At 38.0% G+C, this 22,522-nt stretch overlaps 1 protein-coding gene across 3 annotated transcripts in view; it reads right to left on the reverse strand.

Moving 5' to 3' along the window:
• Window positions 1–22,522, reverse strand: part of itpr1a (inositol 1,4,5-trisphosphate receptor, type 1a) — a 44,354-nt gene that overhangs the window by 19,106 nt on the left and 2,726 nt on the right. For all 3 annotated transcript variants that reach the window (XM_017719807.2, XM_017719824.2, XM_017719816.2), the window contains exons 2-30: window positions 21,714–21,822; window positions 19,883–19,953; window positions 15,067–15,182; window positions 13,660–13,746; window positions 13,413–13,571; window positions 12,501–12,599; window positions 12,295–12,378; window positions 11,994–12,140; window positions 11,780–11,875; window positions 9,393–9,437; window positions 8,856–9,010; window positions 8,594–8,693; window positions 8,288–8,448; window positions 7,921–8,062; window positions 7,672–7,830; window positions 6,528–6,700; window positions 6,193–6,312; window positions 4,994–5,188; window positions 4,633–4,884; window positions 3,812–3,953; window positions 3,518–3,665; window positions 2,599–2,789; window positions 2,299–2,425; window positions 2,134–2,188; window positions 1,867–2,032; window positions 1,455–1,625; window positions 986–1,063; window positions 748–885; window positions 491–616 (exon numbers count right to left, since the gene is read on the reverse strand). In XM_017719807.2, coding sequence (XP_017575296.2) covers window positions 491–616; window positions 748–885; window positions 986–1,063; window positions 1,455–1,625; window positions 1,867–2,032; window positions 2,134–2,188; window positions 2,299–2,425; window positions 2,599–2,789; window positions 3,518–3,665; window positions 3,812–3,953; window positions 4,633–4,884; window positions 4,994–5,188; window positions 6,193–6,312; window positions 6,528–6,700; window positions 7,672–7,830; window positions 7,921–8,062; window positions 8,288–8,448; window positions 8,594–8,693; window positions 8,856–9,010; window positions 9,393–9,437; window positions 11,780–11,875; window positions 11,994–12,140; window positions 12,295–12,378; window positions 12,501–12,599; window positions 13,413–13,571; window positions 13,660–13,746; window positions 15,067–15,182; window positions 19,883–19,953; window positions 21,714–21,805 — 3,795 coding nt within the window. In that variant the 5' untranslated portion in view covers window positions 21,806–21,822. The remainder of the gene's footprint in view (window positions 1–490; window positions 617–747; window positions 886–985; window positions 1,064–1,454; window positions 1,626–1,866; window positions 2,033–2,133; window positions 2,189–2,298; window positions 2,426–2,598; window positions 2,790–3,517; window positions 3,666–3,811; window positions 3,954–4,632; window positions 4,885–4,993; window positions 5,189–6,192; window positions 6,313–6,527; window positions 6,701–7,671; window positions 7,831–7,920; window positions 8,063–8,287; window positions 8,449–8,593; window positions 8,694–8,855; window positions 9,011–9,392; window positions 9,438–11,779; window positions 11,876–11,993; window positions 12,141–12,294; window positions 12,379–12,500; window positions 12,600–13,412; window positions 13,572–13,659; window positions 13,747–15,066; window positions 15,183–19,882; window positions 19,954–21,713; window positions 21,823–22,522) is intronic.

Below are 22,522 nucleotides of genomic sequence, written 5' to 3' on the forward strand. Positions count from 1 at the left end.
AGAGAGAGAGATAGATAGAGAGAGAGAGAGAGAGAGAGAGAGAGAGAGAGAGAGAGAGAGAGAGAGAGAGAGAAAATATAAATTATTATTATATTATTTATATTAAGTTAAACTAAATCTTATTTAACATATTTATTGAAGATAAAATGATGTATTATCTGGATTGTATATAAAGTACTGTGCAAACAACCTAGGAGGCACTGAAAATTATTTAAAACTGTTCATCTCAGCAGTCAGTGTGTTTTGTTTGTTTAAAAAAAAGCATATAATAGTATTAGAATGAACATGAATACAATACAAAAATAACAGAAAAAAACTCGAGATTCATACTGATATCTTGCAAGGAACAGTGCAGTTAGAAGAACCACAGGGTGTGGTTCCTGACTTTCTGTGTTCCCCAGCTATTGCATGGACTTTTTGCGATGGATTATTTTACTGTTACTATAAGCATGTTATCTACACTATGGATGGTGATGGTGTAAAAGCCTACCCCAGGGTTGAGGAACAAGTTGATGTGTTTATGAAGAAGTGCCTGGTTCTGCTGATTTCCAGCACAGAAATTCTGAAGGAACTGATGAGCCAACCTCATAATTTCCTGCATCCACACATCTTCTCCCTTAAACACACACACACACACACATAAAGAGTGCTAAATCAAATCACAGGCTGAAGCAACAGCATAATGGGAACACCACAAAGTGATTAAAGTCAGAATTTCCAATACACAACTCCACTACCCCCACACACTTTTTCATAGGGGATCTGTAGCAATTCCAGAACTACTGAGTGAGCTCCCATATTCCTGAGGAGACGCTGCTGCTGCTTCTTGTTTTTCCTGCCTGAAAGACACTCCATCACACACAGCTTGCTCAGTCTCAGGAGAATCTACAGATACCCACACCACAAAAACACAGACATGTATGTAAGTACCTTCATACAGCTGAAGATCATAACACATGATTATATCCAAAACTCACAGCCTAACCTCCTTCACGAGTCGGTAGTTGGAGCTGCTGGTGTTCTCCACTTTGGGTTTGTTTAATCCATCAGAAATTGAGTCACTCTATTAAATAGAAAATCAATGGCAACACACTGCGTTAGCTTGACATTTTCAGAATTCCAGAATTCTGAAATCAGAAGTAAATCTGGACAATAAATCAGTGCTGAGTAATGTTGCTAATATTCAATATCACAATATTTTCATAATATTTCATTGGATCAAACAATATTTAAGTTGGCATTAAGTTAATAAACCCATGCCTCCTGAGAACTGGTACAATTAGCTAAGACAATGCAAGACAACTTGATGCTGCCTGTTTCTGAAAGGTATGTTTTGTTCCATTTTCTTCTCTTAAAATTACATCTGCATACTGTACAGTGTAAATAATTAAAAAACACACCTTTAACCTCAAAACTGTTTTGAATGTTTAAACTGCTTTTCACTACATATTTACCTTGTGATGTGCTTCTGTGGCGATGCCCTCTCCTGTGTGGAGTCCTGAATCTGACCCCTGCCTCTTGTAGACCCACAGCTCAGACTTTTCCACAATAGACCTCAGCTGGTCCAGATCTGCCTTAATCTGCTTGTAGTTCTCTACATCCTGACTGGTCACAAGGAGCTGCACCTACACAAGCAACAACAACTTATATGTGACAAAAATTCTACAACAAACACAAGAAATCATTTTATTTTATTTTTTTATAGACAACATTTTTATATGTTCATTTTAAATATAGTGGCTGACATCTCATTGCCATTAACTACTGTTAGGGTTGAAACTGCCGATTAGGTTAAGATTAACAAAAATATTACAAATGTGAATACATTTTAGAACTGGTTCAAGGCATTAAGAGTATGTGTGATACCTGTTTAAAGGCCTGCAGGACCTCCTGGCGCTGGCTAAAATGTCTGAAGAGCAGCTGCAGGGCTCTGGACACCAGCGGAGGATAGTCATGCATAGTCAAGTGGAGAAGTACCCTCAAAAATGTCCTTCCTCCGTGGTCATCCAGATCCAGGGGGGTGTTTTCTTCACTGAACATACATAAACACGTGTACATTTAAAAAATACAATGACAGGTATACACATAAACACGTCAGACACACAGTGCATGACAATGGCCACAAAATCGCACCTTCCTCCAAAAATCCCCTCTGCCTGCTCCTCAATGTGTTCAAAGTCCAGTGCACCTAACCAACACAAGGGATTTTTTTTTTCACACCACATGTACTTATACTCTATAGCCATAAATACCCATACCCACCTAATCAAATATAAATGCCCACAGACTTGCTCTTACCTTGAACACTGGTTTGTGAGTCTGGGTTAATAGAGGTTTCTGTCTGAGAGTTACTCTCATCAAACTCTCTCTTAAAGATACTCAGCAGGCAGGATATCCGGTAATCCAGTCGCACATTGAGTATGAACTACACAGAGAGCACAAATAATATTAAAATTTTCTGCATTTATACAGCAGTAATGTACAATTACAGAACAGATTGGCTTTAGCCGTTATGTGCCTGACCAACAGAAAACTTGTGTCATCGCTAATGTGTAATCCAAGTTTAGAACTCTGTATGATTAACACTGATTTATTTACCTGCAAGATCTCTATTATCTTGAGCTTTGTGTCCATGACGAGTATATCTTGTTTCTGAGGTTCTGTTTGGGCTTTAACAGAATCTCTGTCTGGGTTAGCACGGGATGTGGGTGGCAGGAAACCACCACCTCTCAGCACCACCTGTGTCATCAGCTCGCCCACGCCATGGATGGAGCGCATCACATTACTGCCTGTGCACACAAACATGGGAGGGAATAGGAAGAAGTAGCCTGGAAACTCACTTCCCTGAACAGGTTCAACTATTTCCTGCATCAACACAGCTGATCTGAGTGAATAAACCTGAGTGAATAAAATGAATTCATAAAAGGGCTTATTAATCGGATGGTGAGCTTACTCAGGTGTGTTAAGACAGGGAACAGTCGAAACTGCAGAGTAACGAAACCCCAGGAATAAGATTAGAAAACACTGCTTAAAATAGTTTCTTTGTATTGTTTTAGGATGTGCAATTCAGGTAAAAACTGTTTACCAAATTTTCATGTTATTTGAAAAATAGGGATGCACTGAAGTTTTCACCCCAAAAAATAGCATTCGATTTTTGTCCAAAGGCGAACAGATGAATATTTGTACCAAAATAAAACAATTTAATTGGCCTACGCAGTAGAATATTTCTATTCAAATATGTAGGACACACAATGTAAGACGCAGGTTCAATACTGTCCTCTGGTCGACTGTAGAATTCAAACATTTTTATAAATTGGTTATCAAAAAGATTAATTTACAAATTTTTTTTAGACTTTGCTGTTACTTGAAAATCTGACAATTCATACTCATAATACCTGATATTGTTCTATACCATTTATAACATGGTTTAGTTCTGAACAAAGTTCTCTCCTTGTATGCCTGTCCACTAGCTGAACCTTATATGAACACAGCTCATTTGACCTTTCATGTGTCTGACCTTTGCCAGGCTCTCGGTCCAGTTTGACAGGGAAGGAAGTACTGATATGCACACAGTCCAGAATGGCCAGCAGGATCTTAGTCAGCCTCAGCAAGTCACTGAAGTTATAGAAGCCAAAGTAGATCAGGTTCCTTGCCAAATTCACTACCTATAACACAGAGCACAGGGGAAGAGCACAAGACAGGGTTCTGTGGTGAGACAAAACATCAGATGCAGAAGCACAGCATGTCCAGTGTTTAAAGTGATCATGTTAGATTAAGGAATGAAAAAGGAGGAGTAAGTAAGCAGTCAGACCTCAAAGGTGAGTTTATTTTTCTCCTTGTCTGAAAAGGGGAAGCTCTGGCACACAACGTCCCGCAGGTAGTTCTCTACAAACTCCATTGTCTGGGAAAACTTCTCCTTTACCTCATCACGGGATGTCCCATCATTATCATAACTAATCAGAAAAATACAACAAATTAAGTACTGACTGGTTGAAAACATACCCCTAAGCTTTGCAATGTAACCCTTAAATGCCTGGTATTTCACTAACCTTTCGTACATACCTTGGATCACTTGCACTTAAAGTAGTATTTAAAAGTTTGAACACACTTGGTCAAGTTACATGTTTTGTTGATGTTTTAAGCAATAATACATTAACACAATTTCTACAAGGAACCACCATTACTGCAAGTTTTAGTTTAGCATGTTGGGAAAACAAAAAATATCACTTAAACAAAACTTTGCAAAGGCCACATTTATATTCAATGTTAAATTCAGAAAATCAACAAAACATGTAATTTCACCTGAGGCACCCAAAGCAGCTAAAAAAGTGATCTACAGAATTACCATGATAGAGCAAAACTCTCAAAGCATCCTACTGATAATCACAAAATAAATACATAATATAACATAATATTATATAATTAACTAACAATTAATATGCATTGATTAATAATGAATTAGTATTACATACTTAATATTATATAATTAACACAACATAGTATTTCTATATTTTATTTTGTTACTTATCTAAAAAAATGGACAAGGTAGATGGGGAATGAGGTTATGACTCACTAGCAACCTGAGGTATAATTTATGAGTTTATATGGTCAGCAGTTGAATGTGTCACTCACTCATCAATGGATATCTGGGATGGGATTTCAGACCATAGGCGTGCATATTTGACGGGTGTGACCTGTTCCTGTGGGTCACGGTCCACATGCATATGCAGCATCATGCGGCAGAAAGAGGCTCGGAGGTCAAAAGGCAAATCTTCATCAGACATGCAGCGTAATATCAAATCCACATCTAGCTGAGCTGAGATCTTATTGATGGCCAAATACTGTCGGTCAAGACACATCCGAGCAAACAGATTCAGCTGGTACCTGACAAAGAGAATCTCAGAATGTAACGTCCCCCAAACGAGAAATCAGTGTTGGAGAGCTCAGTGGCTCGTGGGGTTATATGTGGGGATTGCATTTATCTTGTGTGTACCTGTAATAACTGATAACCTCCTGGTCCTCAGTGTGTCCCTCTTTGGCATCCTGTGCAAGCTCCCTGATGCTTTTGCTCTTCACCTCACCACTGCTGTCCTTCCAGAACAACCACACTTCCTCTTCATCTTCCTCTTCATCCTCTGCACTCTCCCCGAGCACTGGTCCTTCCACCTCGAACCGTGACAATACCAGCCTGAAACACACAGACAATGTAATACAACAGAGTCTATTATTATAGTATTATTAGTTTTACATAATAAACATGTATGTGCGGCACCCCCAATGGAAAGAGATCCCAGCAGAGATGTTCACAAGTTACCTTAAGCCTCTTGTCTTTAACTGTGAACATCACTCTGTGCTTTGCACCTTGTAGGATAGCACCAATTACAACTTTCTGAGGGAGATGGCCTTGGATGTATGCTTGAAGTAAGACCATCTTGCTCTGTTCCTTTAACTTTCACTTATGCAAATTATAACTATTTATAACTATAAATTATAACTATAAATTATTTTTAACTTAATGAAAACATATCACATTATAACTTCAATTGCAGGTTAGCCCCCAGGCAACTCATGTTTAACCTTAGCAAAAAGGGTACCATCAGCAGTTAAACGGCTTTTGATACTTCATGAGAGCAGTGCTTTGCATCAATGACACTGTGTATCCTTGTATTTTGGGTTAATCGTAAGAGTAATATTTTGCCAGTTGTCTTTAAACACAGCATTTAGCAGTAATCTGATGGGCATAGCTAGAGTGACGCTGCTGTGCCAATCAGATTAAAGTTGGTTGCAACTAAATTTTAAAATGTTTGTTCTATGAAGCCATACTGAACCTGACGCCACTGTGAGCTGTGATTACTGTTGCAAATTGACAAGCAGAAGGTTAAAAACAGAAGGTTTTATTTTGCATGTTAAATTTCTCAGGCTTAAATTGAATGAGTCATTAGTCTAAAATCGACTCGTCCATTAAAAGCAAGTCCTCATTGATTCAAGCATGCATGTAATTTTTAATAAGAAACTGACAAATAAGAAAAGAAATTACTTATTCTGGAAATGGAAAACATTTGTTCTATTAGACTACAAAAAAGTTACTAAAGTGAATTATATTCCTACTAATGTAAGTGCTATTATAGCATTCAAAGACAGTGGCGAAAGCTCCCTCATAGTCAGTCTGCAGTGATGTGGTACAAGTCATACTTGGTCTCAATAAGAATGTCCGCGTTGGCTGGATCCAACACAGCATTACAGATGAGCTCCTGAGTCACAGGAATGGATTTGTTCATTGACACACACAGATCAGACAAGTAATCCAGGAACCTACACATACAGAAAAATGTATGTTACACACATGTCCATTCAAAATGACAGCATTACATACGGTAAACCACAGTTCTCTTTGATAAGTGTTGAGATACTTATTTCTCTGTCTCTTTCTCTCTCTCTTGTTACAATATAACACATTGCACGGTGTTATTTGGCAAGATATTTTTTTTAATTGGAGAAGAGAATACATTTTTTTTTCACAGACACACCTAGGCTCCCTGTTCTTGCGGACCAGGCTGACAAAGGTGTCAATCTCGGCAGCAGTGATGTGTTTTTCTAGCAACTTGCGGTTGTTGTGCAACAGGGCTGTGATGGTGTCCTCTGCCAGCACGTCATAGCCAATCTGCTTCTGCATGAATCTGAACTGCTTTGCTATGTACTCCTACACACACACACACACACACACACACACACACACAGACACACACACACACAAACAAGGCTCAGTCATCTAGTGGTACCCTTAATAAATATATAGAAGTAGATTAAATCTGGCAGTTTAACTATCGAATCAAGTCTCTCACTGGCAATCCATTCTGAGAATTTGGCGATAGCCCATTAAACTCATGTATTACGTCTATTCATAATCATACAGTTTCTTTCTTCTCAGAGTGGTAGTGTCCTTCAAAGGCAGCTTGTGACAGAAGCAATATAGGAATCTATGTATTTTCAGCTTTGTTAGATCACGTTCTTTATATATCAAATAACTGCAACAGCACTGAGAAATCATGTGATTAATGAGAAGAGCAAATTAAACAGCAGAAAAAAACACGCTTTTCCACTGACCTAAAAGCGCTAACCCTATCATCCTAATGTATCAATATATTTAGAGTTTCTTCCAGGCCTCCAGGGTAGTTATGATACATTCACCCTGAGCATAGCAAAATGTATCAGTATGTGGAATTTGAGCTTTCTGTGTGCTACCCTGTTTTCTTTCCTATCATCATATAAAAGTATTATGCTACCTTTACTGTTGAATGCACTATGAGTTTCTGAGAGAGAGCACATATACTGTACATACAGAACAGAATTCAAATGAATAAGTGACTTCATTGGATTAACAATATAAGGTACCTTATATATAAGGCAGTTTGCGACTAAAATAAAATAAAAATCTAGGAGTTTTAAACTGTGAATACATTTTTGTAAAACTCATATACAATTTTCAAAAGTTATTAGGCCCAATTTTTCACCTCAGGCTTAAAGTAAACTCTGCAAATAGCTTATTTTGGATGTTTGATCTAATCTAGAATCCAAAATATTATCACACACCTTTTTAAAATTTATCTGTTGCAGTATTACATGGTACCTGCTGTGTGGTATGACAGCATAATTAGGCAATCATGGCGGTACCTGGTTTTTACGGTAGTCCTGCTGTGAATGCCGAAGAACTCTGTAGCAGAGTCTGCAGATGTGTCGGAAGGGGGCATGGCGCTGGTCAGCCAGCTCCTCCAATCTCAACATTGGACCATCCCCACTGTCAGTGAAAGGAGCCTGCAGCAGCTTGAAGATCTAACCAATCAAAACAAAAAGACAAGGATTCATCAGACTAAAGAAATCAGGAAGCTATTTAAACAAAGAATAGAGCATAAGAATATATGCCTGTTTCAGGATGTTCTGCTCCCTCATCAGTTTCTGGCGCTCCCTGTTGGGTTTGTTCACCGTAATCTCCAGCACATCTTGACCGCTGTTAGGAATATCCACCACAAAATACACCAGGTCCTCCAGCAGCTTAGTCACTGCCCTAATAATAAATTTTAAAAAATAACAAATGCCAGACATAAGTCTCTGTATCTTTCAGAATAAAGTAGGATGGACCAAATGCATATCATAAAGTGCAGTTGATCTTTAACACGTATATGTCACTTAGTGACTATCCAGAAAAATTGATGCATGATTAGAATTGAATGAACAGACAGATGGACAGACAGCAAGTACATAAGTATGTATGGACAGAGAACTGATCTACCTCCTCTCATTCTGCGTGATGGTACCCTTTTCCAGTTTTCCAGCAATGGAGGCCAGAACTTTACTGGCATCATTAGCAAAATCCAAATCTCTGACCTCTGCTGGGGACACTGGGACAATAGCAAATGCTTCTTTATCCTCTTTCAGAGGAGATGTTCCTATCTGTGTGTGTATAATTGTGGGAGTAAGGGAGTGAGAAAGGCATAAAAAATACTTAAATATCCACAGCAAAAGGGAAAGAAAAAAGATTTTAAATTCTCAACAAGCAGACAGGAATTAATTCTGTGATTTAAACATTCTAACTCACTCTGAGCATGACTGGTTTCTCTTCCTCCTTGTCTATGGGCTGGTTTGTGCTATGGACCCAGGTGTTTGTGCATAGGTGCCTAAGCCTAACATAAGAGTTCCTAAAAAACACACAGGCATTACATTTAGATATTAATTATGCAAACAAAAGTAGTTACCTAGAGACCACATGAAGCAGATTTGCATCAGTAAAAGACTATATTCTTTAGACAAAACCCTACTTTTATCTCTGTCAATCAACATAGGTGATCTATACGTCCTACCTGGGCACAAGTGAATCACCCCCTCTCAGAGTAGTAGGGTCCAGCTCAAAGATAGAAGAGATGTCATTGCCATCAGGAACAGACACCAGTGTGTACATGACTTTATCTTGTGGATTTCGCGCACGTGCTCGTATCACTTCATGTTCAGAGTCCAACTACAATTCATCAAAACAATATGCTTAGTCAGATTTTATCTCTGTAAAATGTTTTTGGCATTTCTTACAACATTTAAACACAGCTGTATTTACAGATCTACCTTTGTTTATTTCCAGTACATATTGCATGTTAGCCATCCTACACACTGAATACTGCGTGCTGTACTACACAACATATACTAGTCAGTTTGTTTGCACAATTCATATGTTTTGTACTGGAAATATATCAGTTTGTATATACTATCTACAATTAGGAGACATTATCCCATTGAATGCAAAAGAGCAGAAAGATCAACTACAAATTTCCATTATAAATTATACCACTGTTAAGCACAGCAGGTATGTATACTGCACACAACAGTACACACACAGACACACTCACAGAGGAACGTGACTCGAGGCATTCTTCCTCATAGTCTGGGTTTACCTGTTAAAAAGCAGGTACAAAAAAATAGTCAGTGAACACAGACTACTGCATTATTTTAGTATGTAGATAATATTAATATGTAGATAATATACATTTTTCTAAGCAACTACAATATTTTCTCTGCTGTTGTATTAAGTGTTTTGACACTTTGTATATTAAACTGTAGGTATCAATTTGTAGTCTTATAACACATATTCAATAACTATTAGAAATTACACAACAGCTTGTTTTGACTGCACAATCTGACTGCTTGAGAAGCATTCTGATTGTTTGAGAGGTATTCTCTAATAAAGTTTCTGTGAAAGAAATCATTCCGCTGAGTACCAGTTACTAAGTACGGATTCATTTTAAGCTGCAGCTAACCAATTTTATCCATTTTTCATTGCCATAATTACTATTACCATTTCTATTTTAGCATATACAAAAACAGGAAATTAGACTTGCAGCTTACTTGGTCAGATTCTAAAGAAGAGTGCGACAGCAGACCTACATCAAATTATGAACCTGTTGTTGCCCCTAAGTAAGCTTTTTGGTTGGCAGCTGTGACAGCAGAACAACTACATAAACTAGAACTAGTCAGAAACAAACAGAAAACAAGTCATAAAACAAGATTTGCTATGAAATGTTCTACAGACTGTCTGGAACAAAACAACATCCGTGTTAATCTGGCAGGTAGTAAAATACTGCAAAAGCTGAGATAAACCTGAAATTGTGTCAATTTGTATGGCTCTATCCTCTATAACTGCCAATATTAAAGCAGTTTCAATACAATTCAATACAATACAGATTTTACAATCTGTTGTACAAAAACAGCAGAAGACTTGAACATAGGGGAACCTAGGGGTTGTGGGCTTCAATTTCAACTTATTTATCTGATAGGTCCTTTTCTGTAGCTTTGGGTAAATATTTTGTTGTGGCCCCTATTTGTTGTGGTGTACCTCAAGGGTCCATTGTAGGTCCTGTCTTGTTTTCATTATATATGATCCCTTTAGGGGGGATTTTTAGGAAGTATAACATTCCATTTCATTGTTGGATCAAACTGGATGCTTCTGTCCCTCTCCAGCCTCTATTTAACTGTCTTCATGATGTTAAAGACTGGCTAACTCGGAATTTTCTTACATTAAATGAAAACAAGACAGAAACCATTGTATTTGGAAGTCATTTCGCTTTGGACAAGTTAACCGATACCCTTGGCCTTCTTGCTTCTCACTGTTCCTCAGTTATCAGAAATCTTGGAGTGTACTTTGACAGCTCCCTTAAACTTGAGAACCAAGTTAATTCTGTTGTGAAGTCCAGTTTTTATCAGCTGCGACTAATTGCCAAGGTGAAATACTATCTTCCTCGTAAGGACCTTGAAAGACTCATCCATGCTTTCATTACCTCTAGGTTGGACTACTGTAATTCCCTTTATTCCGGTCTTGATCAGTCATCTCTCTATCGCTTACAGTTAGTCCAAAATGCTGCTGCATGTCTCTTGACAGGTACCAGAAAGCACGATCATATCACTCCAGTCTTGGCTGCTTTACATTGGCTCCCTGTCCAATTTCAGATTGATTTTAAGATCCTTTTACTAACTTTCAAAGTCTTAAATGGCAAGGCACCCAGCTACCTTGTTAAGCTGCTCAAACCATATAAGCCTTATAGATCACTGAGATCATCTAGTCAGATGTGGCTGGAGCAGCCGAAATCTTGTCTTAAACACAAAGAGGATCGGGCCTTCACAGTTATTTCCCCTAGACTCTGGAATAAACTGCCACTTCATATCCGTACTTCAGCGTCTACACAGTCTTTTAAATCCTCCTTAAAAACCTATCAATTTAACTTAGCTTTTAATTCAAGTTCAGCCTGAGCTTCCAGGTTCTTTGTCTCTGTCTCTGACCTTTTTTAGTGTATTCTATTTATTGTATTTGTTGCTTTATATTATGTTTTATTCTTGTTATTTTATTGACTTTTGGACTTATTGCTTAATTTTAAACTTGTTAAGCACTTTGGTCAACTTCGTTGTTTTTAAATGTGCTCTAGAAATAAAATTGACATTGACATATACTTAAGAGGGTATATACTAGGAACTGCCACTTTTGGCACCCTAAAGATCCTATCACAGGATGGTTATTTAACTTTAAAATTCCATGCTTATTATGTCTTGGGATTAACTACTTAGACTGCAGTGCACACAAGTTGTACTTAGGTTTGGCCATTTAATGGCTTTTAACTCCTATGAAAATAATTTGTAATTTATGTGGTTATGACTGACAAAACTGAAATGTGAGCTCTTCTACAGACCCTTAGGGTTTAATGGGTTAATGTGTGTTCAAATACTCTGTTTCTAGGTTATGTATCACCTCTGCAGCGAGGTAATGTCCAGTTGCCAGGTGTTTAAACCTGAACAGACTGTTCCAGTAGCCCGCTCCTCCTCTACAGGGGTCATGCTGCACGACCTGCAAAACACATATACACCTGCTGTACTTCCCAAGGAAATCATATCAACACTGGCCAACAATTGCTCAACAAGTCCATGTGCCATACACACACAAACACCCACGCAGACACACTGACCTCCACCTCCCAGAGCGCTTTGCTGCTGGTTGCTGAGGTTGCAGACTGGCGTCCAGTGGTGCGCAGGAAAACATACTGCTTCTTCCGGTGATCGTCACATGTCAGAAACTTCTCCTGCTCTGCATGGAATAATCGAACCACATCCCCCTAACACATATACACACACAGATGCGAGTACTCTTTATCATTTAATTTTCTCCATATGCAAATTCATAATAAATCAGGCAGAACAGAAAGAAATGTATAAAAATACAACCAGATGATAGAAAGAACAGAGAATGTTTTCGAGTTTTTCACTCACTCCTTTGAGAACGACCTCTTGGTTGTCACTCCATTTCATGAAAAGAACAATTTTCCAACTGGTGCTGCAGTTCACTGAGTTCACCTGTCAGATAAGAAGTAGAGCAAAAGAGAAATGAGGGACAGTGGCAAAGGCGAAGTCAGAGAAAAAAAATGTAAGTACTAAGATACTGAATGTCAAGACATGACCCAAGGGATGTGTGTTACCTCATTGCATCCTGGGTTATCAACAAGCTGATGGCTGCTAGCATGAAGTGGCTGTCCAGCATTCACAGGATTTAACACTACCTTATCTCCTATGACCACCTGAAACACACACAAACAGGCAGGCAAGACATACAAATAGTTCAGTTTTCAGAGAAAAGAATCATCATTTTACATCAAAGATCCAAAACAGAGAGTCACAGTAGTTCCAGTAAATATTAGTTGAAAGGAGAAGAAAAACAATGACTGAAACCGCTTGATTTTGCTGTTTTATAATTCACCGTCTTTGTATAGTTTTGGTTTAAGATTAAGTGACCCTTATTAGTCCCACAACAGGGAAATTTCACCTCCACATTTAACCCATCCGTGAAGTGAAACACCACATACACTCTAGTGAGCACACACACACTAGGGGGCAGTGAGCACACTTGCCTAGAGCGGTGGGCAGCCCAATCCGCAGTGCCCAGGGTGCAGATGGGAGTTAGCTGCCCTGCTCAAGGACACCTCAGTCATGTGCTGCCGGCTCTGGGAATCGAACCGGCAACCTTCCGGTCACGAGGCTGGTTCCCTAATCTCCAACCCATGGTGTTTTGGATGGTGAAACTTTTCATGCTCAGAGACAAACACTATAAGCCTGTCAGAAGCAATATTTATCTAAAGACTCTGTAAGCACAGGCTGTTTTTTAATTAGCTGGTCAGTTTTTAATGTCACATAAAAAGACATAGAAGTCAAATTTTGCTCGATTTGTACAAGTACAGTGAAGTACAGTGTACAGTGTCGCAGAAGAGCATTTTTATAGAGTTCTGTGCTCACATAGACCCTCTGCCATTCAAATTCTTCATCAATAGAACTTTTCATCTGAAAACTCAGAGTGTCAGAGAGTGAATATGCTGCCACTCTTGTACAGTACTCACACTGTCTCCAATGGAACGCAGTTTGTAGAAAGGCTGAATGTAGAACCAAGAGCCTTCATTTCCAGCAGCATCCAAAGTCACACGCATGGCATTCTTCTCCAACAGAGCTGGTAATCGCTTATTCACGGTCAGATACTTATTGCTCTTCAGGTGGAGCAGCTACATGTACAAACACATTTGACATGATGGATGGTGTACAGTACTCCAAGTATTGAGTTTGTGTTTGTGGATGAGAAGGCAATTTTACCTGGATGACATTTCCATACTGAATGACAGTTCCCAGCAGCTTCTTGTTTTCTGATTCATTCTGTTTCTTCTCTAGATCAGCAGCATGCTAAAGGAGAGGGGATGAGAAATAATTCTGAAAACAGTGAGATTGATCCCACAGAAAAAAGCATCTTTGAGAAAAACTGAAAATGCTAAAATTGCTGGATGGACCTGGGGCCATTTTAGCGGTCATATGACATTACTAATCCACAGCTTCCATAACAACAGCCACCATCTTTCCATAAACAAACAGAGCTTCACACATACACACACGCGCACAGGAGCAGAAGTCAATAGTTCTTGGCCCTGATACATGATCACAAATCTCTTACATAAAGTCCTTCAGACACATCTGTAAAGACGACTGGCCACAGGTCAAAGTGCTGTGGTTCAAAATATTGCCATACATGGTCAGAGTGACAGTCATTTTGCATCATGATATCATTTACAACGTGACTAAAAAAACTGTAATTAAAACACTGCTTACATTTTGCATTATTTGTCTGGGTAGATAATACGGTTGTTAAAACAACAACATTCTTCTTCTTAACAGCTTCATAAAAAATGATAGTTCTTAATTTAAAATCTGTATAGCCAAGCCTAAAATACCTGACACACACACACATGATCATATACGTAGCTGAGACATACACACTTCACATCTGAGCACAAACATCAGTTATCTATTATAGCAACATCTTTCAAACATAGTAAAATAACTATAACGCACATGGCTTTTAGCTTTATTAAAGTATACATGGTAGTTGTCTCACAATATAGATGCAACTTAAAAATAAGATGCCTGAGAACAATCAGGAGAAATTTGGGGCTAAATGTGTGTAAATCTCTGGCTAAAGAAAGAGTAGGAACAAAGTTTGAATGGAAATGGTAAACAAGCATTTCAATAATCTATTAATGTAATGTAAGTCAGAACACATGAAAAATTTCCCCCAACAAACTCCAAATAAGCATGTCAATGTGCATCATGTGTGAGGAGGATACATTACGGTAAAAATAATCACTACCTCTTGCAAGAGAAATGTTAGCTAAATTTAGCATTTCACAAGCTAGCCTTTCTTGCTTGTGTTATTGCGTACCCCAGACATTAAAAGAGACTAAAGGAATTTTGGTCAGGCTGTAGAAGGAGCGTACCCTTGTTGTACCCTCTGAAAAACTAACATGTTGACGCTTTTTCCACTGAGAACAGACCTCACGTAAGACAATGAGTGCTTATCAGCATCCAGTGTTGGACTAGTCAGCTGTAGTTTTAGCTCACTCCTTAAGAAGGTGCCTTCATTTCATCCGATACAAAAAAAATGTGTGTGACACACACAATCGGATATGACATTTTGAGCACACACACAAATATATACACACATCCACTCACATGCAGTTTGTTGAGCAAGACAGTGTCAGTGGTGCTGGTTCCTCCAGGTTTGGCAGCTTTCCAAAACTGTTTCTGTGCTGAATACCTGTTCATGGGACATAGTCTGAACAGACAGTCTGGGATAGAGAAAGAGAGAAAGAGAGAAAGAGAGAGAGAGAGAGATTTGGTTAAATAAGAATACAAACCACAATGCAGTACTTCCCAGCTTGAACAGATAGACTCAGTGAGCAGTTTGCTGGAATGGACCTTCAACAGTGCAACTAGAAAAGTGTGCACAGTCACATGGCAGAATAGTCTCTGTTCTCTTATGCACATGTTGAGACTCTAAACCATTCTGTATGGCCTGAAATTGTTTAAAAGATTAAAAGACATTGTTAAGATAGTTATGGAGGTCTGACAATTCTTTGCTCCAGCAACAAATACATTCTTTAATGGCAACTGTTACAAGGGTCAACAAGCCTTACAGAAAGCTGGCAAAATTATTTATATATATATTTAAAAAATCAGAAAAAGAAACATTTGTTTTAAATTGTATATGTAATGCATATAAAAGGTCACATTGTTAAGACAGGTCGCATGACACTTCTTCTTTTTTTTATGAGGTTTTTATATTGCACACAATTCATTGTCATTTCTAATCTGCCTACAACAACATTGCGCTGTGAACTGTAAATTATCCAAATTTTAGCAGCTGCCATTATTTCTCATTAGGTCAAATATGATTTTGGTCAGCTTTCTATAAAGTTGCTAGCAGTGGTGCAACATTTTTTTTCTTGATGCTTCAATTATAACCCCTCAATTGTAAAGGAAAATAAAATCATCCTGAATCATTTGCATCAGTCAAAAAACAAATGTAAATGCTACGAATGAATGAATAGTGATTTGTTAACAAAGAAAGTTTGTTCAGACTTGTTTAAATAAGCGTGATATTTAAACTAATATGTGTGAAATTCTCCATTTTCTTCAGCATTTTTTCAGTGATTGGCTCAGGTACAGTTTACAAGACAAACATGGGCACAAACAGCACTGAAGGACATGTACAAACCACTCTGTACTGCGATGTCACTGTTTTGTGTCAAATCAAATTATTCTCAATATATGAAAATAGCTTTTGAATCAAACTGGAAACCAGCAAATTCTGAAGATTTACACCCCTACTAGTTCATACGAAAAAATGGGCGGGCCAATTACTTCAAGTTTATTTTAGACAGAATCAATATCACACTCTGCATGTCTTTTAACACAAGCAATAAATATAAAACCTACAATCACCGTTCTCTACACTCACTGGAGGATAGAGACAGCAGTCTAGAATGTCTTATTTTTGTAAGAGCCACGTATATCACATAGCAGGAGGAAGAGAAACACAGGAGACATATGTAGCAAACAGAAACAATACGCTCTGTTCAGACAGACAGTCATAAACACACACAGGCACACACACACAGATGGTTGAGGCAGTAGATAAGATAAGGAAAGGGAGATAGCCTACTGAATGAAAAAGAAGAAAACAGGTATGAAAACCAGTATGTAAATAGTATAAGTGAGCATGTGTGTATGTATGAGGATGTTTTACATATCAGGTTTAGTTTCTGATATCAGGATCACAGAGCTTTCAGCATTAAAGTAACCTTTACATGTACTGTACCTATTTTATTTCATTAAACTCATTTACACAAACACACACACACACACACACACACACACAAACACAGACTGTACAGAGCATTTGTACAAATCCTGTACACCGTCACTTCTGATATGTCAAGATCTACAGGGAAGAGAAAAAGTCCTCCATCGCTCCTACAGGAGCACCAGCCATACCAAATAAGGAGAGAGGGGGAGTGTTGGAGAGAGAGAGAGAGAGAGAGAGAGAGAGAGGAAGAAAGAGAGGGAGGGAGGGAGAAGTCGTCTGTTCTCTGTTTCTGGAGATTGGGCTGATAAAACAACTAAATGCTTAGGGTCAACCAGAGGAATGTGGAACATACCACACACACACACACACACACTACACACTCTTCACTGAGAAGTCAAACCTGGAGTTCAGAACTGGGCTAGGATTGAGTGTGTCTCTGACTGTTTTGATAAGATGATACTGCGAGTGTCATTTCTTTCCTCTCTCAACTCCCTCGCTCTTCATCACTCTTTCTCTTTTTCTAGTGTTACTCAGCTGCTGCAGTCTCCTGAGGATACAGCTTATCAGAATTTGAAAGCAGACAAAGAACATGAACACATCATCAGCACTATCAATGTCCAACACAGAACCACACACATATATAAAACTACAAATAGAGTCAAAGGGATGACAGAAGGTGAGGGGCAAAAGGTACATGAGCGTGTGTTTATATTCAGAGGAAATAGTATGCATTCCTCTCTAGAGAGGCCCAAAGGCCACCCTTCTCTTAGAGCTTGAAATACAGCTCACACTGGGTTCGGTTCGGTTCGGAAGACATTTCTCAAATATGTGCGGGGCTCAGACGAGTTTCAAATTTTATGCTTGGGTTGTGAAAGCCAACCATTTGTGACATATTTTGAGATTTATTTCTCCCTGCGTTAATTTTTTTCTAGGCAACATGACAATATTTATTGATATTGTGATAAATTACATCACAATGTGTAAAAATATTCTTTCAAAGCATCTTGCAGATATTATTTATCCATGACCTAATGACGGCTATCGGCTATTATAGTCACTACACAGTACATAACCAATGCCAAAACGTGAGGTTATATTCTACACATGAGCTGGTTTGGGTCAGTTTTGGACAGAATTCTGACTGGCTTGGGTCAGTTTCAGACTCAAAACTTCATGATGTGGCTTGGGTTAGGTTAAGTTGGGTTTGGGAAATTTTGTGAGGCTCAGGTCAAGTTTGAGGCCCAATTAAAGCTCTACCTCTCTATCTCTTTCCCTCCATCATTACCCCGTCCCACTGCCATACACGCCACTCTACTGACTGCTCCTGAATACTCAATGTCACTAACAGATGCACCTACAGTAATGCTGTGAGCTTCCAGAACCATAATAAACACCCTCAGGCACACATACACACTTTTGTGAGAAGAGCGTCTGGAATTCTATAATTTATTTAAGCCCCCACTAAATAGAGCAGCGGCCTTTTGTTTTGGCAGTTGTTTCCCCAGCAACACAACTGGCTGTCCTGCAACAGAAACAGTATCACAGACAATATGACCTAAAATTTTGCTAGTGGTTTTATAACAATGGCATAATAACATTAATAGATAATATACAACATTTAAATTCAACCACACAGTCTGATTGGTTGAGAAGAGTTCTATGACTGTTGTTATATCTCATAGCAACACCTTTTTATACCATACCAGTGGCTAAGAAACAACAATGATCACTTTACTCTGAGCTGCTGGAACCACTTCAGTGTTTCCCACAGGTCTGAAACAAGCCTGGTTTTAGCACCATGGGGGAGGGAGATTGTGGCAGGGGTGTTTCAAAATATGGATACCTAAACTCATTATATCATTTTGTCCTTGTTCTGGTTTTCAAATAAGGCATTAGTTAATTAAATCCTAAATCTCCCATGTTTTCCTTTTTTTGATGTGAAGAACCTTACACATGTGGGTAAAGTGTAGTTTTGGAAGTGGAATTATGAATTTGTTCAAATATAAATTGGACATTGAAACAGGAGGGAATATATTTGGGTGGAGCTTATCTGTGTGGAACACTGTATTTTTATGCAGAAAACATTGCATAAACATATATTAAAAAATACATATTACTACATATTTTCCCTACAAATACATATTTGAAACAGTACCAAAAGTACCAAGTCAATGCACAGTAATTGAACATATTATGTCAACACAATTGCTATCTTTATTTTTTGGCAAGAATTGTGGTGTAAAAATTTTGTTTATGTGCAAATATTTTTCATCATATAAATTCAAAATAAGCTAAATGCTATCTAGTCACCAGTAGCAAGCAGTTGCCTGTACTGTCTTCACCCTGTGAAATAATGAGCCTTTCACACAAGCATAACAGTCTGTGGTCATTTGTTTCAAATGACAAAAATCATGATACTCTCTGATAACAGACAGACGTAAGGCTTAGGAGATTCAATTCCTTACTAATTGCTTGAAAAATATGATCAGGATACCGGATAGAGGGATAGCTTTGGCTTATATTTCAAAGTAATATTTTATGACATATTTTTTGTTCTCTTGAAGAGCAGAGTATTTATTAATTTAATAATCTGCATCTGTAACCCTATAAATTAATGTTTTATGTAATATTAGCAATCCAGGTAGACCTAGACCCAGTAAAGCCTTCTGCCTTGGCCGATATGTACATGAAAAACACTGGAAATCCTCATCAGCCCAAATACATACTTGGGCTTTTGGCTTCATTATATATTATATATTCAAAAATGTAAGACAACATTTGCTAAATATTTGAAAATGAAAATATTTAATAGTTGCAGCCCTAAAATCCCTCCAGCTCATGTGTGTTACCACATCACAGCTTTGAAGTTATTCATGGTAGCACATTCCCTCTCATGTTCTATTGCTTAAACTGGCTACTCTATTTAATATACAAACCTGTCCCATTGAGAAAATGAACTCATTTGTAATAAATCCCAAACTGTTGCTTCAAAAAAGTGAAACCTAGGAAATGAAAAAATCCTCGTCATATTGTTTCTATGGCTACAGAAACCATTTTCTCCTGGGGATATTTCAACTTTGACCCTTAAGTCCAGCATCATTCGCTCAACTTCCTCTGGATGAGCTTAAAATAGGCCAGCAGAATTCACTCACACAAAAAGTATGCATATGTACATCTTACCCCTGAACTTCTTTGGTGGGTTATTCAGGTCTCCAGCATCTGGCTGGACAACACAACGGTCATCAACCAACCTTAGAACAAAAAAGACAAAAGGATGATTTGAGGGGTTTTGAAATGTGTAAGTGTGTGTACAAAAAGAGAGCAGCAGAGAAAGAGAAAGCATGCACGTGGGTGTGTTAAGTGGAGGGGGGCTAGGGAGGCAGCTTCATTCCTCAGGACAGATTTGGCCATTTCTGGTTCAAAACAACAGCCTGCTGGACATCATCCAAATCCCACGATCAGTCAGCCGCAAACACACACAGACATACAACAGTGTGAAACTGTTGACAGCTACATTATACAGCTCTAAAATCACAAACAACACAGCTATCTGCAAGGTGCTAACTCCTAAAATAAATGAACTTTTTAGTAAACTTTATGATGAATTATGATGAACTGTTCCAGTGGACTAATGTTTCAGCTAGTGGTAACACTGCATTTGTGATCCAATTCAGTGAAGGCCAAACATTTAAAAGACGTTTTTTTTTTTTTAGCAATTTTACAATGCAGCATCTTCTTAACATAATCACCTATTGAACAAATACTTAAAACAAAAGCCTACTTAAATTTTCATTGTGATGTTACAGGGATTTGGAATATTTGTAAAGGAAACAACAGGACTTTTAAAGAATGACCTGTGAAATCTTCCTAAACTACAAACTAAAAAACTACATTATCTTGTGTTCAAGATCCACTTTTTAGGAGGAACATCTCTCCAGTCAATGTTTCGGAGATCTGGGGTTACATATTGCTTTGAAGTCCATGTTAAGGAAATCTAAGGGAACAATGGTAATCATTTCCAGAGCATGCGGACGCTGAAGCACTGAAAGTTGAAACTGAAGTTCGAGTGCTGATAGATCTCTCTCCTGCTGATTCAGCATGTTGGGTAATAATTTTTCCTAAGAAGGAAATCAGCTGTCAGCTTAGAATTCTTCAGAACAAAGACTAAGATACTGTGGGCCTTAAAGAATCGTCATATTTCATAGACAGTTCTGTGACTGATGTTGAACAGACAGAGATGTTATTGAGACACATGTAAAGATGTAGTTAAACACTACACTGTAAATGAGGCACAGTAAAGGAACCTGTAAGTACAACACTAAAAGTCACAAAAAAGCAGGCCAGAGCACTTTCTATGCATCTGAACATGGGGTTAACATTGGGGTTAAAGGAGTGTTTTGTAAAAATTACCTGCAAAATTAGCTAAATAAAGCAGTTTATTATATATATAACCATAATAATAAAAGTAACATGAAGCTAAATAGATAATGTTCTACTCCCATTACTATAAAATCAAATAAAAATCAAATCATGTTTGTCACATCACATTTACACAGGTGGAAAGTGAGTAAAAATCTTAGGTGCTTTATATTCCTTTATAGAATTTAAATACAAAAAAACGTATAAATATCTAAGAAGAAAAAGATATATACTGATCAAAGCATGAAATGTAGTTAGCAGTTTGAACAGGAACGTTATACACATGCACACAGACAGTATAACCAATGACTTACGTGTCTTCGAGTTTCAAGCTTACATTGAAATGGTATGAGGGGCTAAACCTGTCTCTGAATGCAGCTAAGAAGTCCATTAAGTGTCAAATTGGAGACACTGCTATGTCGGGTTCAGGGTGTTTCCTGTCATTAAACTCAATTGCGATTACATGCAAATTAGACTTAAGAATATACAGCCCCGCAATACATTTTGTAAGACATTTTTCACATCTTTTGCACCCAAAAAAGTCTAGCATTAAAGAACCACAGTACGTACTGTACAGTGTAAGTAAACATACCCCAGAGTGCTGATGAAGCCACTGGTGGATCCCTCAGCGTATAGGGAGCAGATGTCCCCAATGTGCAGAAAGCTTGACATCTTATCCACCATGGCAAGAACACCTCCACCTGCATCAGCGGCAAGAGGTCAAAAGTTAAGCAGAGTCAGCAACAACGATGCATTCAGTGCAGATAAAAGCAATGATTTAATGCGGAAAGGAAACGCCAGTAAAACACTAAAATTAGAACATCAGAAATGCTGTAGTGAATCTTCAGAGTGAAGAGTAAGTTACATGTGGAACATTTTCGTCTAGATTAATTTAATTTCGTCAAAGACAAGACTTTCAGCTGAAAATCCCATTTCACCCTTTTCAAGAGCAAAACAACACAATCAGCTCAACAGTTTAATCATGAATGACTGGCCTGTCAGTAAGTGAACAACAAGGTGACCTGTTGTGGTATTTCCACTGATTTGTGCTTCTTAAACTGGACACTATGTTTACACTGATGGGTTTCATAATGGACAAAACTATCTAATACTGAGTGCCCACCTATCACTATAAGAACTAGTTTTAAAGTCTTAAAGTTGTAAATGTTTTAAAGAGAGATTTTTTTAACATCTAGTGAAATTTCTAATTATTTTTTAATTAATTATTAATTAGTTGATAGAGTTTTGAAAGCTACCATTTAAATATAAGCATGTTCACAGCAATGTCTCCATTAAACCTACATCAAAGAAGCAGCTGTACTGTCTCAGTGAAATGAATAAACCTTTTATTCCCTCACATGTAGAAGCCTCAGTAGAATATTTACTCATGCATTACTCAAT

This window comes from Pygocentrus nattereri, chromosome 26, assembly GCF_015220715.1.
Source record: "Pygocentrus nattereri isolate fPygNat1 chromosome 26, fPygNat1.pri, whole genome shotgun sequence".
Classification (NCBI taxonomy): Eukaryota; Metazoa; Chordata; class Actinopteri; order Characiformes; family Serrasalmidae; genus Pygocentrus; species Pygocentrus nattereri.